The 13,965-nt window shown below is 35.8% G+C and overlaps 1 protein-coding gene across 4 annotated transcripts; it reads left to right on the top strand.

The window, feature by feature from the left end:
• The first annotated feature begins 2,935 nt into the window (after window positions 1-2,935).
• LOC121751632 lies at window positions 2,936-13,687 on the top strand. Of its 4 annotated transcripts, none has more exons than XM_042146427.1 (15): window positions 2,936-3,113; window positions 4,112-4,667; window positions 4,752-5,031; window positions 5,431-5,726; window positions 6,546-6,725; window positions 7,537-8,271; window positions 8,414-8,505; window positions 8,603-8,662; window positions 8,741-8,829; window positions 9,853-10,416; window positions 10,522-10,593; window positions 11,355-11,425; window positions 11,514-11,571; window positions 12,254-12,527; window positions 12,652-13,687. In XM_042146427.1, the coding sequence occupies exons 2-15, from the start codon at window positions 4,240-4,242 to the stop codon at window positions 13,344-13,346; spliced, it is 3,894 nt and encodes a 1,297-aa protein (XP_042002361.1). In that variant the 5' UTR covers window positions 2,936-3,113; window positions 4,112-4,239; the 3' UTR covers window positions 13,347-13,687. The 4 variants fall into 4 exon arrangements, with proteins under 4 accessions (XP_042002361.1, XP_042002362.1, XP_042002360.1 ...); XM_042146428.1 differs by having other exon boundaries at window positions 8,411-8,505; window positions 10,537-10,593; XM_042146426.1 differs by having other exon boundaries at window positions 8,411-8,505.
• Window positions 13,688-13,965: the final 278 nt, after the last annotated feature.

The following is a 13,965-nucleotide window of genomic DNA, read 5'->3' as shown; positions in this document are numbered from 1 at the left end:
CAACAGTAAAATGCATCATGAAACATGCAATATAATGCATAGAAAATAGATATATACTGTACAGATACTTCAAAGTAATGAACATCAAACTTGCATTCACTACTTTACCAATGTCCAACAGCAGTCGTACTGCATTCATATAGTTACGTAATGCAGTCGTATATGCATATAATGCAGAGATTATAACAAGTAATGCACATACACATATTTCATTTACTCTTCGACAATATAAAACAACAGCAAACATAATGCATGCATATAGGCAAATAATGCAATCAAATAGGCAAATAATGCAAAGATTATATCAGGTAATGAACAAACAAATATTCCATATACTCTTTGACTAATATAACACAACATTGACATGATGCAAGATACATGATATATAATGAATAAAAAAAGACACATAATGCACAGACTCATTCAATTAATGAGCATAAAACTATTGCATTCACTATTTCACCAATGACCAACGGCAGTTGATTGAAGGTTGTAGCACTGAATATAATGGCATTCATATAGGTACATAATGCAGTCGAATATGCATATAATGCAGAAATTATAACAAGTAATGCACATACACATATTCCATTTACTCTTTGACACTATAAAACAGCAGTAAACATAATGCATGCATATAGGCAAATAATGCAATCATATAGGAAAATAATGCATAGATTATATCAGGTAATGAACAAACAGTAGTAAACATAATGCATTCTGCGCTATGAACAAATAATCTACAAACTCGACTACATCTTTAAAGAATTAAATTTAAAATATGTCAAGCACAGAAACAGAGCAACGGCCGAACAGAATCTCACCCTCTTTCTGGGATTGTTGGGGATTTGAAGGTCTTCCTCTTTTAGTCATTACATAATCTGCGCTTAACAGCAAACAATGAAAAACCTACAAAATTTTGGCAACAAATACTCGCGGTTTAATTGAAATCGTTTGAATCGTGAACGCTTGTTAAAAAACGTAAAATAAACGACCAAACCCTACCTGCTGTTGTAGTGCAGTGAAATCTTGTTCAAACCGGGAAGGGATATTGGAAAGCAAGGGAACCAACGGTGAATCTCCGAGAAATCGTCGCGATTTTGACTGGGCGGCGGCTAGGGTTTTTGCTAAATTTGGAAAATGAGAAGACGCTTATTGAGAGAGAATCGGGAGCGAGATTGTGAGTAAATGCGTGTGATGATGGAAAGTAGTGGAAGATCCCGCTTAATTTTCGCCAAATACGTTTTCAGCGGTTTTGATTACACAAAATGACTAAATCACCCCCATGATGCACCAAATTAGTCAAATAATGAAGCGCGGGATGATAAATATGCTATTAATCTAGAACGTCCATTCTACAGATCCAACGACCGAGATTGCGAAGAAACTTCTAAGGGGAGAAAAGGAGTTTAACACTACCCTATATATATATATATATATATATATATATATATATATATATATATATATATATATATATATAGTTGTGATCATATGATAACCCATAATTTTCGTGATAACCTAATAACCCTAATTTTATGGACGAAAAGTATCATTTTATAGAACAGAATATCATTTTATGGATTAAAAGTATCATTTTATGCATGCTGAAAAAATATCATTTTATAGTGTATAAATATCATTTTTAGTAAAAATGATATTTTTGACCCATAAAATGATAGGTTATTAGGTTATTACCATAAATATGATTATCATTCTAACGCACATCCCACCGTCCCAACTAAGTTTAGTCAAAAGTTTTAGGCATAGAGATTAAGAAATTATGTTGAAAAAGTAGAAGAGAGGAATAAAGCATTAAAGATAAATAGAGAGTACAATAGCTAATGAGATAAAGTAAGATTGGTTGAGTATTTAGTTTTTTGTGAAAAAAGTAAATGATTCGACTGTGTTGGAAAATCTAAAAAATAAATATATAACTCGATTTAGTTGAGTTAGAGAGAGTATTTCTTGTATTTACCAAACAAAAGAATTATCATTTCATTCCACACGGTTACGTTACATAGTACCAAGAATATTGTTCCACTAATTAGATTATTCCCTACAATCCACATGCTTAATTTACATGGTGGCCAAAGAATCCACGTAATCATTTACGGTAACTTGCTCCCTCATCCTATAAAGTTTGTCACATGTTTTCATTTTTGTCTATTTTACAAAGTTTGTCATATTTCACTTTTATCATGTTTGATAGTGTATTCTATATTCCACTGACTTATTCTTATTCACATTTTATTATAAAACTACTCATTCTATCTGCAAAATGTTGTCCATGTTTGATTCGGTACGTGTTTTAAAAAATGTGAAGAAAAAGTGAGTGGAATGTAGACCCTATATTTATATATTAGTTTAGAATGTGAGTGTAATGAGTTAGTAGAAAATTGAGATTCATTTACAAAAAATGGAAAAAAAAAGAACAAAGTGGACAACATTTCATAGACGGACTAAAATAGTAAAACTAGACAACATTTCATTGACGGAGGGAGTATTAAATAAAAGTAGACTTTTAGCTAACTTTATCAACCCACATTTTTATTATATTTTGTAAAATCCATATCAGATTAAAACATAACAAATTTTGTATCCAATTTTGTGGGATACAGAGAGAGGAGTATATTTTATATAGAGTATATTTTATATAAGTGCTGGTATCAATGTTTGAGCATATTAATTCTGAAGATGTGTATTCTAAAATGAACAGAAAATAATGAAGATTGAAGATTAACTAGATAATTATAAAATCAAATAATCGTATAGCATATTGTAACTAGTCACTAGTTAGGCTTGTGATTTAATATGCGTGGCCCAATATTAAATTATTTTTAACAAATTACTTAGTTTCAGATACATTCCATAGTTGGCAATGTGATTAAATGATACTGCCAGATATTCATTTGATGATTAAATTTCTAAATACACTTTTTTTAAACAAAATCCATTCGGGCTAAATGTCGGGCCGTAATCAGGTGAAAATTGAATAAGTACTTAATAAAACATCTTCGTCTTCTGATTTACCGACCGACCTCTGCCTCCACCGATCAACCACTGCTGTCAACGGTGGTTTGAAGTAATTTTTCTCCTCCCTCGATTTTCAGGTATTTATTTCCCATTATTTAAGAATTACTATTGAATTTTGCCTGGGCGTAATTTCCATCTTAATTATTGCTTCTGTTTTATGATTGCATAAATTATGTGATCCTTTTCAAAACCCTAATTGAACCCTTAGAAATGATCGATTAGCTAAGATGTTTTTATAATTGCAAAGATTACGAGTTGAAGCTTTGTGGATCAAACGTCTTTCGAAGATTTTTGAAGTGATTACTGCTGTTAATTTCTAAATTATTGAGCTGTGAAATAGGTTATAGCAATTTACTGGGTGTTAAATCTGAGCATTTGGTGATTAGTTCATTGAACGCAATGGATTTTACTGGTTTTTCTTGTGATCACATAGTGCAGTTATTGTTTTTTGTTGGTAGTTATTTGGGCTGTTATGACAAGTACAATCTGCTTGAGGAAATCCCGAGTACACATCACTTTTAGAAGTGACTATTGGCTTTGTGTGGTGAGAATCATTTCTTTGGCTTATAAAGTTTGTAGGAGATAAAATGGATAGTGGCAAAATAATTGTTGAACAAGTTAATTAAGCTTAATTTTTTAACATGAAGGCTAAGTATTTAGGCTTGATCTGTGAGAAATAATAAATCGTTTCGAGAACTCAAGAGTCAAGATAGTTGTACGGCATTTTATATATAAGGAGTGCATATAAAACTCCAGTTTTGGTAATGAGTTAAGTGCAGCAGCATCCATTGAATTATCTGGTTACATTGTTCAATGATATTGACTGAAAGTTTACATTTATAACTTTCTATTTTTAAAGCTTGTACATGCAGATAGTGGAAAAAATGTGTAGTGATGGTTGTCTTCCTCTTGCTGTGATTTAACTTTCATTGTTTATTTATCCTGCAATGGTAATTTTGTTTAATTTAGAATTTTTTCCATCATTGTTTCTATGTGGGACTTGCAATGCATATGCTGTTTAGTTTCAGGGTTAAGGTAAATCTCTATATAACATGCATTTTGGTTCTCTTTTTAGGCACAGGTTTGTCAGTGTCCTGTCGTCATATTCAACCCTTCTGAGCACTGATTTGATGCGTATTGATTCTGGTAATACAACATTGCCATGCAAGATTGTGTTAATTGGTATCTCAACACAGATAGTGTATGGAAACTGATGCCATGTCAGCATCTAGCAAATTCGATATTTCATTGAGTAGTCCTGATAGGCCATTGTATGCATCTGTCCACCGTGGTTCCTACGGTGCTGCCTCACTGGACAGATCAGGTAGCTTTCGTGAGAACTTGGAGAACCCACTTTTGTCAAGTCTTCCAAATATGACACGAAGCAACTCAACGATAACTCAAAATGATGTACTCAACTTCTTCCATTGTGTGCGTGTTGATCCAAAGTCTATGGTCGTAGATCATAAGTTGAATAGGCCAGCAGCTTTTAAGCGGCTTGCAAGTTCTGCTGTTGGCATGCCCATGGAAGATTCTCTTCCCACATCTTCGAAAAGCAAACAACTAACTTCTGCATTAGATGATCTCAGACGCCTAAAATCTGGTGTGCGGGAAAGTGGTACTAAAGCTAGGTAACTATTATTAATATTATCCTCTCCTTATTTTTCTTTCCCATCTGAAGTGAGCAGCAAATTATAATGTTTCACCTTCATTAGGGAACGCGTGAAGATATTCAATGACTGTTTATCAGTAATTAATAAGTGTTTCCCTGCTATTCCATCGAGAAAGAGATCCCGGCTGGATACCTTGTCTTATGATCGGTCCAACACATTGTTGAGGATTGATCGTGCAGCATCTGGAGTGGGTGTTGGGAAAATGGGATGGCAAAACCATGCTACTGCAAATGGTTTTGAGCTGGAGCAACAAAAGTCTGAAGGAAGGACAAAGATTACCAATCCAAGCAAGCGCACTCGAACTTCTATAGTTGACGCTAGGGTTTGTGGTCATTTCCTTCTTTCTTTCCCCTTTAACTATTTGTGTTTTTTCCCCCTTTTTTTCCTCTATGCTATTTCCGAAAAGAATTCCATGTTTTTCATTAAATAAACTCAGATGACTATTTTTAACCTTATATTACTTTATGCCTAAAAGAATTCTGTGTTTTCCCTAATGAAGATTTTCGATGGAAAATTTCTCAATACGATATATTGAGTGACCTACATGCTTCCGTCAAATTTGAACTTTTGCTTGCCTATCTGGTAGGGTGATATTAATTGTTTTTTGATTACCCACAATATTCTTGTCATGAATAGATGTTGGACTTCCATTGTACTTGATAAAAATTGAGAACTGAGACCATTTTAGTGAAGGTCTGACTTTATATTTCCTTTCAATTAGATGGATGCACGTGCCAATAACCTTGCAAGACCACCTGGGGATGTGGATAAGGACAGGGATGCAGTAAGAATCCCTAGTTCTAATTCTGTTCAGGGTGAGGATCGAACACTATCGATTGCTGTTGAAGGTTGGGAGAATTCCAAAATGAAGAAAAAGCGCACACGTATAAAGATAGACAATGGCTCTAGTTCAATGAGAGCAAAAGCAGTTGATGGTTATAGGGAACCTAAACAAGGAACACATCCACATCAAATTCCTGAAGCCCGTTCAAGGGTGGCCGATGCCTATGGCTTCAGGTGTGACAAAGTTTTGTTATCAATTATACTGTTGGAATAATGAAATGTATTCCACAAGTTTTTGGCACTTTATGTCTGTCTGCTGGGATGTTTGTGCAACTCTTATAATCCATTTGTTTTTGGCCTATTCATACTTATCAGTTTATAGAGAAAACATAAGATGCTTGACTTGACATAACGTTTTTTCCTTTTTGTTGGATAGATCTAAGGTGCATAATAATTTATGAATATTGTTTCTATTTTCCTCATGTAGATTAACTAGTAGTCCTACTTTTTGATGTTCCATGCAAAAATCTCATCTTGAAATCTATCGATATGCATAATAATTAGGTGAGAATGTCATGCTATGAATAATAGACGGCTGGATTTGAGAGCCTTGGCTTTCGGGGAAGAATCATCCTTATGATATTGCATGTTCTATGCGATCTCACAATTCTAAGCTGGGTGCAGATAAATAAATTGAAGGATTTTATTTTCTTATAAACTTTAATGTGTCTGAATGGTAATCTTGTTATCAGATAACGAGCCTAGCCACTTTGATGGTTTATCCTCATAATTTTGCATGCTAATGTTTATCTTCATGTCCTATGATAATTTTATATTTTCACCATATGCATTATTAAGTAGTAATGTTACATAACAATAAAGGTGAAGGTTGTACTTCTTTCTTGGTAAGAATATCTTCCAAGGATGATTAATAACTGAGCACAAAACATCTAATCTTTTCTTTTCCCTACAGTTTCTTTAGTTCTCTATCATCTTATGTTCCTTGGTTAAAAAGATCCACTGATGCCGATGTGAATATAAAACTTCACACAGATCTGGTGCTGCTAATGGAGGCTTAGGGCTAGTGAAAAGTGAGGCTACCTCCCAGACCAGTTCAGGGATGCTGTCATCTATGTCTCGGACTGATTCTGAGAACAGCTCTATTCTCCATGAGCGGAGAGAGCATCCTAATGGACAAGAGAAAGAAAGGGTGAATCTGAAAGCTGTAAACAAGTATGGAAGTACATTTGTTTGAGTTTCTATAATTAGTTCCAGAGAATTATTCGATAAAACAACGTGACAAATTGACAATCTATATTGTTTTTGTCTTCATACTGCTGGAAGACCTGTTTTAAAGTTTAAAAGAACATACCTTATGAGAGTGGTTTTTATATTTCGTGCTGAGTAAAAATTCTGAAAATCACTTTACTGGTTGAGTTGAAACAGATTGGTCAAGACATTCATTGTTTATTGCAATTTGCTGAAACTTGTTTAGTAGTATCTTATTATTACATGATTAATAATTTCGTTCATTTTTCTTCTTGTAATGAATATACGATCTGCCTCTCACTTGATGAAGCTTGGGCATAAATTTTTGTCTCTGTGAAGCCCTAGAGGCCTTCCTGTTGAGTTACAATAGTGGTTACAGTATATTAATCCAAGGTATAAATTATAGCATTAGTGGATGACATGAAAATTTTAATCCAAAGGAAGATGCATAGAATAAGATGACTGGATACAAGTTGTCATATATGATATTATGGCCACTGATACTCTTTTGGGTTTTCGTCTTGGATATTTGGGGCTAATTATCACTATACTTGAGCTCACGCTGGAGACAGTATGTAATTATGAGGTGTTATGATGTCAGGCCATACTTTTGACCCATATCAGGGTCATGGCCATGAGTTAGTTGTGGGAGGAAAAAAAAACTATCTCTTAGGCCACATACAAGAAATTTGTTCTGTTTTATGTTCCTTCATCTTATTTTTTGCTTCTTTGTTTCCTGCTGTGTAACATTTTTTTCCCTTTCAACCATTTAAAGGGCAAATTCACGAGAAGATGTCAGTTGCAGTAGCCCTACTTCAGGCTCAAAATTGAATGCTAATGTCCGGGGCCCACGCTCAGGTTTAGGTGGTGGTGTCTCTAAGATGTCCCAAGCAGTGCAACGGTCTGTATCATCTAATGATTGGGATCTTTCTAACTGTACAAACAAGGTTGCGGGTGGCCTTGGGGCCAACAGTCGTAAACGGACCCCTTCTGCCCGGTCTTCATCTCCTGTTGCCAATTGGGCTCAGAGGCCACAGAAGATTTCTCGAACGGCAAGAAGAACTAGTTTATTACCAGTTGTTTCTGGAAATGATGAGGACCCTGTTATGGATGCTGCATCTGACATGATGGTTAATGAAAGATGTTTTCCTGCTGGTTCTTCTAAGCAAACCAAAATAAAAGGTGACAATATCTTTCCAGCTGCATTATTTGAAAGTGATGGATCAGTGGCAGCTGAAATCAAGTCAAGAAACAAGAATAAGAAGTGCGATGAGCTGGATGAGAAAAGTGTTCAGAATGTCCAGAAAATCTCAGCTCTGCTTCTACCACCAAGGAAAAATAAGGCAGTCAATGCGGACGACCACGGAGATGGTGTAAGGAGACAAGGCAGAACTGGTCGAGGATTTACTTCCTCTAGGTCCCTCTTCCCTTTGTCAGTAGAAAAGCTTGGGAATGTGGGGACCACTAAACAAATTAGAAGTTCTAGACTTGGTCTTGACAAGACTGAAAGGTTTAAACCCTAAACAAATTAGAAGTTCTAGACTTGGGTTTTGTGCTCTTTTTTCTGTATGGATCGTCTTGATGTTGTGAACTTGAACTATCCATCAGAACAAGAAACTTTTATGACATGGTGAAAATCTTTTGTGCAGCAGAGCAGGGAGGCCACCTACAAGAAAACTTTCTGACAGGAAGGCTTACACAAGGCAAAAGCATATTGCCATCAATTCAGTATCAGATTTCCTTGGTAATCAATTCATTTTAGAATGCATACGATGACATTTGTTTTTCCAGTCCCAATTTTTGTTTTCCTTTTCTGATAACTGGTATATATGTTTATAAAGTTGGTGCCGATGATGGTCATGAAGAGCTTTTGGCTGCTGCAAATGCTGTTACAAACACTGGTATTATTCGCTTTGAGGCTCTAATTCTCTCGTACTGTATAACTTTCTCCTGGAAATAATAAGTGTTATTGGGTGCAGCGCAAGCTCTCACTAGCCCATTCTGGAAGAAGATGGAGCCTTTATTTCATTTTATCACTGATGTGCATATATCTTATTTGAAAGATCAGGTGAAGTCTATTTGTTTTTACATACCTATTAATTTCAAAATTCCAGCATGAATTGAATTTTGATGAAATTACTTGTGATATGTATGTTATGCTGCTGCCACTTGTTAAGGTATCTTGTAATAGCTGTGCATGTTAGAATGGTCAGGAAATTATTTTATGTCTATTTTCTTATTTTTGTTATTTTGGCAAAGAGACATATTGCTGTTGATTGAAAATAGAAGGGCTACTTCCACATTTTGCCAGTGGACTTGAGTCCTTGACTGTTAGATATTCATTATGTAGTCTTCTGATTCCAAAAATCAGTGGAGTGAATTTTTATTAAATTGCATCACTACTATCTTTTAAGTAAATCATTTATCTCCTAATTCTGCTCTGTATATTACTATTAAAAGATTTTATATTTCTTGGCAGATTCTCTAGACTTCAATTTTTCAGTGTTTATTCTTTTCTCAATATGTTTAATCTTTTTTCCAATAAAATTCACTACTTGCCTTGCTTGCTTTCAGCATTTTATTGTGTTTGGGAAAAGGATACATGAAGTGGACAACACTGTCATCCAATTACTAAGCATGTAGTAATACATTAAGTTCATATATGATATCTATCAAACAGAAAATGCTATAAGTACTTGTTAGGATTTATGCTTGGTTGACATCTTCAGTTATTGCACAAATTTGAAACTTCTGTCAGCATTGATGTGTTATTGGTAATGTTTGTGATTAGGTAATGCTATTTGATTTATTGGTACCCATTTCATCTGGAGTCTGTTTGTCTTCATAAGCAATAAAAGTGGAGGTAAAGCCTTATGGGGCTCCTTACAATTATTATGAATACTCCTGTTAAAATGCACCTTTTATACGCACATTATAAATGGCAAGTTGTACTTTGTGCAAGTATATAAGAATTAAGCCCTGAATGATGCTCAGCATGTTCTGATGATTGAAGCTCGGGTTGATGCCACTTTCTATATTTAGTTGTATTTCTGTATGTTGAAGTCCTCTGTGTAATTTTTACTCTTTCCAGATTAATTCTGGTATAACAGTGGACACGCCTGCTCCAGTTCAAATCGATACAGCTAGCTGCATTTTAGTACCTGACTATGGCTCGAATGAATTTGGGAGAGGCGAGACTAAAGCAAGATGTGTGGATTTTAGCCCTGAGCATGTTGCTCCAGGCGTGAAGAAGTCGGATGAGATTTCCATGTACCAGAGAATTATTGCGGCTTTGATTCCTGAAGAAGACCATGACCTCAAATATGATGCGTATGAATCTTCATTTGAGATTGAAAAAGATTTGGGATCAGATACCGTCTGTTCTCACTTGTCACCAAGTTGTGACCTTTCTGGATGTCCTACGTTTAATGGATATGATTCAAATTCAAATGGAAGATCATTTTACGAACTGGAGCAGAACAATATGTCAATTCCTGGCATGGGTTTCCCGAACTGTGACCATTTACAAGATGGTTTACACACAGACCAGTTGACACCTAGCACAATATGTTCGGAGTATCAGTATCAAGATATGTCAATAAATGAAAGACTAATTATGGAGGTTCATAGCATAGGAATCTACCCAGATTTAGTGGTATGTTAGGTCTTCTCCTCTTTAAGTTTATCTGGTGCACATGCTTCTTTTTCTCTCTTGCTTTTGAAGCCTTACATCCAGTTTTTGATACATTCTTCTGATCAGTCTTATGTGGCACAGAGTGGAGATGAAATAAGTGGGGATATCACTAGGTTGGATGAGAAGTACCAGGAACAGGTAACACCTGTTAAAGTATGAAATTGAAACGAATCTAGAAGACTTTAGCTTTCCTATTGGATATTTTTTTCAATACTTTTTTCATTAATTTGTTACATAAGTATATTTTATTTGTTCATAGTTTCATATTAAGGATGTCTTTAATGGGACATTCGGGGGGGGGGGGGACCCGTTTCTAAAATGGTATTAGAGCGGGCCCAAGTTCGTGATGAGTTTCTTTGTTGCAAGTGTGGAAGTCCGATGATCATTCCGTCCCATGTATTGCGGGACGTATTGAAACCCCTTCTTGGCCCACATCCACAAATTGGTTATCTTGACTCCTCTATAAATGAGTGGATAGCCCTCCCCCCTTATAAGGCCTTTTAAGGGGGTGAGTGACCCATTTCTAACAAAGGAAATGTAACATTAAGCTAAAATTGTCGGATTTGTTCCGCACACTAAGAGAAATGCCTGGTAAAAGTCTATTAAAAAACTGTGTTACCTGCACTTCCATCATCCTCATCTATGCATATGTATGTGCTGCAAGAAACATAAAATAAAGTGACGGATGAATTTCTTTTAAAGGAAGATGGAACAAAGACTGGCAGAGCTGTTTCTTAAAATTTGGTTAACCAGGCACAAAATTTGGTTTTTCTTAAAAACTTTGATATAGCTTCTAAAAGAGCTGTTTCTTAAGATTCTTGTGAGTATTTTAAGTTTCCTTTGTGAACCTCTAATTTTTCAATTTTGATAATCCTTCTTATTGTTAATCCCGTATCTAGGTTTCACTGAAGAAGAGCTTGCTTGGTAAACTTCTCTGTTCTGCTACTGATGCTAAAGAGCTCCAGCAGAAGTAAGGATTCTGCTCGTCTTATAAGAAATAAAATGTATGGACAACCTATCTTGCCTGATAATAATTTGAGCATCTTCATTTACTGTAGGGATTTTGAAGAGCGTGCTCTTAATAAACTTGTGGGAATGGCCTATGAGAAGTACATGGTAATCATCACTATCATCTCATTCTTCCTCTATCACCTTGTAATATATTGATGTAATTTAGAGAATCAGTTGACTCTTTACTACGAAAAACAGTAATCTATATCTTGTCCTTCATAGTAGGAGTAATAATTTCAAACTAAATTTCCTACCAACAGACTGATACTGAGATACCTGAGATTTTTTTTTCTTTTCATCAAAGATTATTGATATATCCAATTTTGAGAGCCTCTGAGCACCTGCTGCTCAGGAAACATAATTTTTCAAAAGCTTTCATACTATGTAAAAACCAAAAACTGACCATCTCAGTTAAGTAGTTAACAAATATAAATTTCATGTTGGGTGCTCTAATCACATGGGTATTGCTCACAGAGATTAAAAGATAAGTAAAGGAAAAAGTATATGACGAAGGAGGAACCTTAACATACTGTATGTAAAAAAGAAATAAGCAATTCCAATATAATGGCTATGGTCTGTGCTGCCTATATCTCTGCCTATATCTCTGAAATCCAACAATAAGGACACTGAAACAAGATCATGATTATCGATATTATGGAAGCAAATCATAGTATCATCTTCCTCTGTGTTTGGTTCTGTCTTAGTGTGCTTAGCAATTTAATCGAATGCCACTGGCAACTATTTCTGGTATAGCCTGATTTGTAAATTAACTGTTTCTTCCCTACAGAGTTACTGTGGACCTAATGCCCATGGGATGAAAAGTGCCAGTGGTAAAATGGCCAAGCAAGCAGCCTTAGCTTTTGTTAAGCGGACGATGGAACGGTACCAAGAATTTGAGGAGACAGGAAAGAGCTGCTTTGACGATCCTCTTTATAAGGACATTTTCCTTTCTGGTGTATCCCACCTTTTTGATGGGCAACCTTTGAACTCTAGCACTGATACTGAGTCTGAAAAACTGCATCTTGGAGCATCTGGAAGCTCTATTGAAGCTAGAACTTCAGGTAAATGCCAGATAGAATTCAGGATGCTTATAAACGTGTAATTGTGTTATTTCTAGCAAATAATCTTCTTTCCTTAAAGTAAGAGCTTCTCTTTTTTGTGAATACTCTCGTTTTGTGTTCTCAGCTCCTCTGGGTCCACAGCAGAGCCCCAGTTCAAACAATCAAGATGCATATTCTTCTGAAGTATTCCCATCAGATAATCTGGGTTCCGAACAAGTTAATGGTAAAGCAGACAGTTGGTCAAATAGAGTAAAAAGGAGGGAAGTGTTACTTGATAATGTAGGTGGAATCATCAGCACTGGCCTAGGTGGTTCTCTCTCATGCAGTGCTAAGGGAAAAAGGAGTGAGAGGGATAGAGAGGGAAAAGGAAACAACAGAGAGGCTTTCTCCAAACAAGGAATGGCGAAAAGTAGCCGCACTGTTTCGGCCTCTGTCAAAGGAGATAGAAAGTCCAAGGCAAGAACCAAGCAGAAAACTGCTCATTTTTCTGCTTCAATCAATGGTTCTCTGGGAAATACGGGAGAACAAGAAAACGGAATATTCTCAGCAATGCTTAAATCAAGTGAGAATAGCCAAAGTAACTCTGGAAAGGATAACAACAACCATTCCAATGACATGTTGGAGGAACCAATTGATTTATCTGGGCTGCAACTGCCTGATATGGATGATTTAGGAGTTACTGATGATCTAGGTGGTCAAGGAGAGGACCTAGGATCATGGTTTATGAATATTGAGGATGACGTGTTACATGATAATGATTGTATTGGTGGCCTTGGAATCCCAATGGATGACCTGACAGAGTTGAATATGATGGTTTGACATCTCAATGTTGTACATTCCTGTGCCTCATACACAATTACATAAAGAAGAAAGAAAGAACAGTTGCCATGAATTGTCCAGTGACAATCGTCTGCATGTCATTGTCTGTACAATAAGCTCAGCTTGAGTGATTATGGAGTTTCTCTTTTTCCTGCATAAGGATTATGTTCGTAATCTGGCTGTTGACAGTTGACTGTAAAGATCTTTTTGTTCGACATATAAGCCCACATCTATGTTGTAAGGTCTTAGGAGGCACTACTTCCGTTGTAGCAATTACAGATGAAAAACAATGTCCCATGTACATACATTTTATATTCCAATAAAACCATACTTTTGCTAAATTAGCACTCTTGTGCTGGCTGTGGGGTTTAAATCATCTTTCACCTAGGAGGGCATCATTCGTAACATATCTAAGTTTTTCATGGAAGAACATTTTACATCAGTTTTCACTGTTACAGTTTCTAACCTCTTTTAGATGTGAAGGCTTGGATGATCGTATGCTGGCTTTGTGACCATCTTGTGATTCCACGATGCATGGAGTGCATATCCTGGTAGTCAAGGTAAGTGGTGTGTATGGAATAGGAGATTGGCAGTTGGATTACTTTCGAGGTAACTGTTT

The sequence above is a fragment of the Salvia splendens genome, chromosome 10 (assembly GCF_004379255.2).
Source record: "Salvia splendens isolate huo1 chromosome 10, SspV2, whole genome shotgun sequence".
In the NCBI taxonomy this organism is placed as follows: domain Eukaryota; kingdom Viridiplantae; phylum Streptophyta; class Magnoliopsida; order Lamiales; family Lamiaceae; genus Salvia; species Salvia splendens.
The sequence above is the reverse complement of the archived record's forward strand: the minus strand, read 5'-3'. Positions and strand labels throughout refer to the sequence as shown.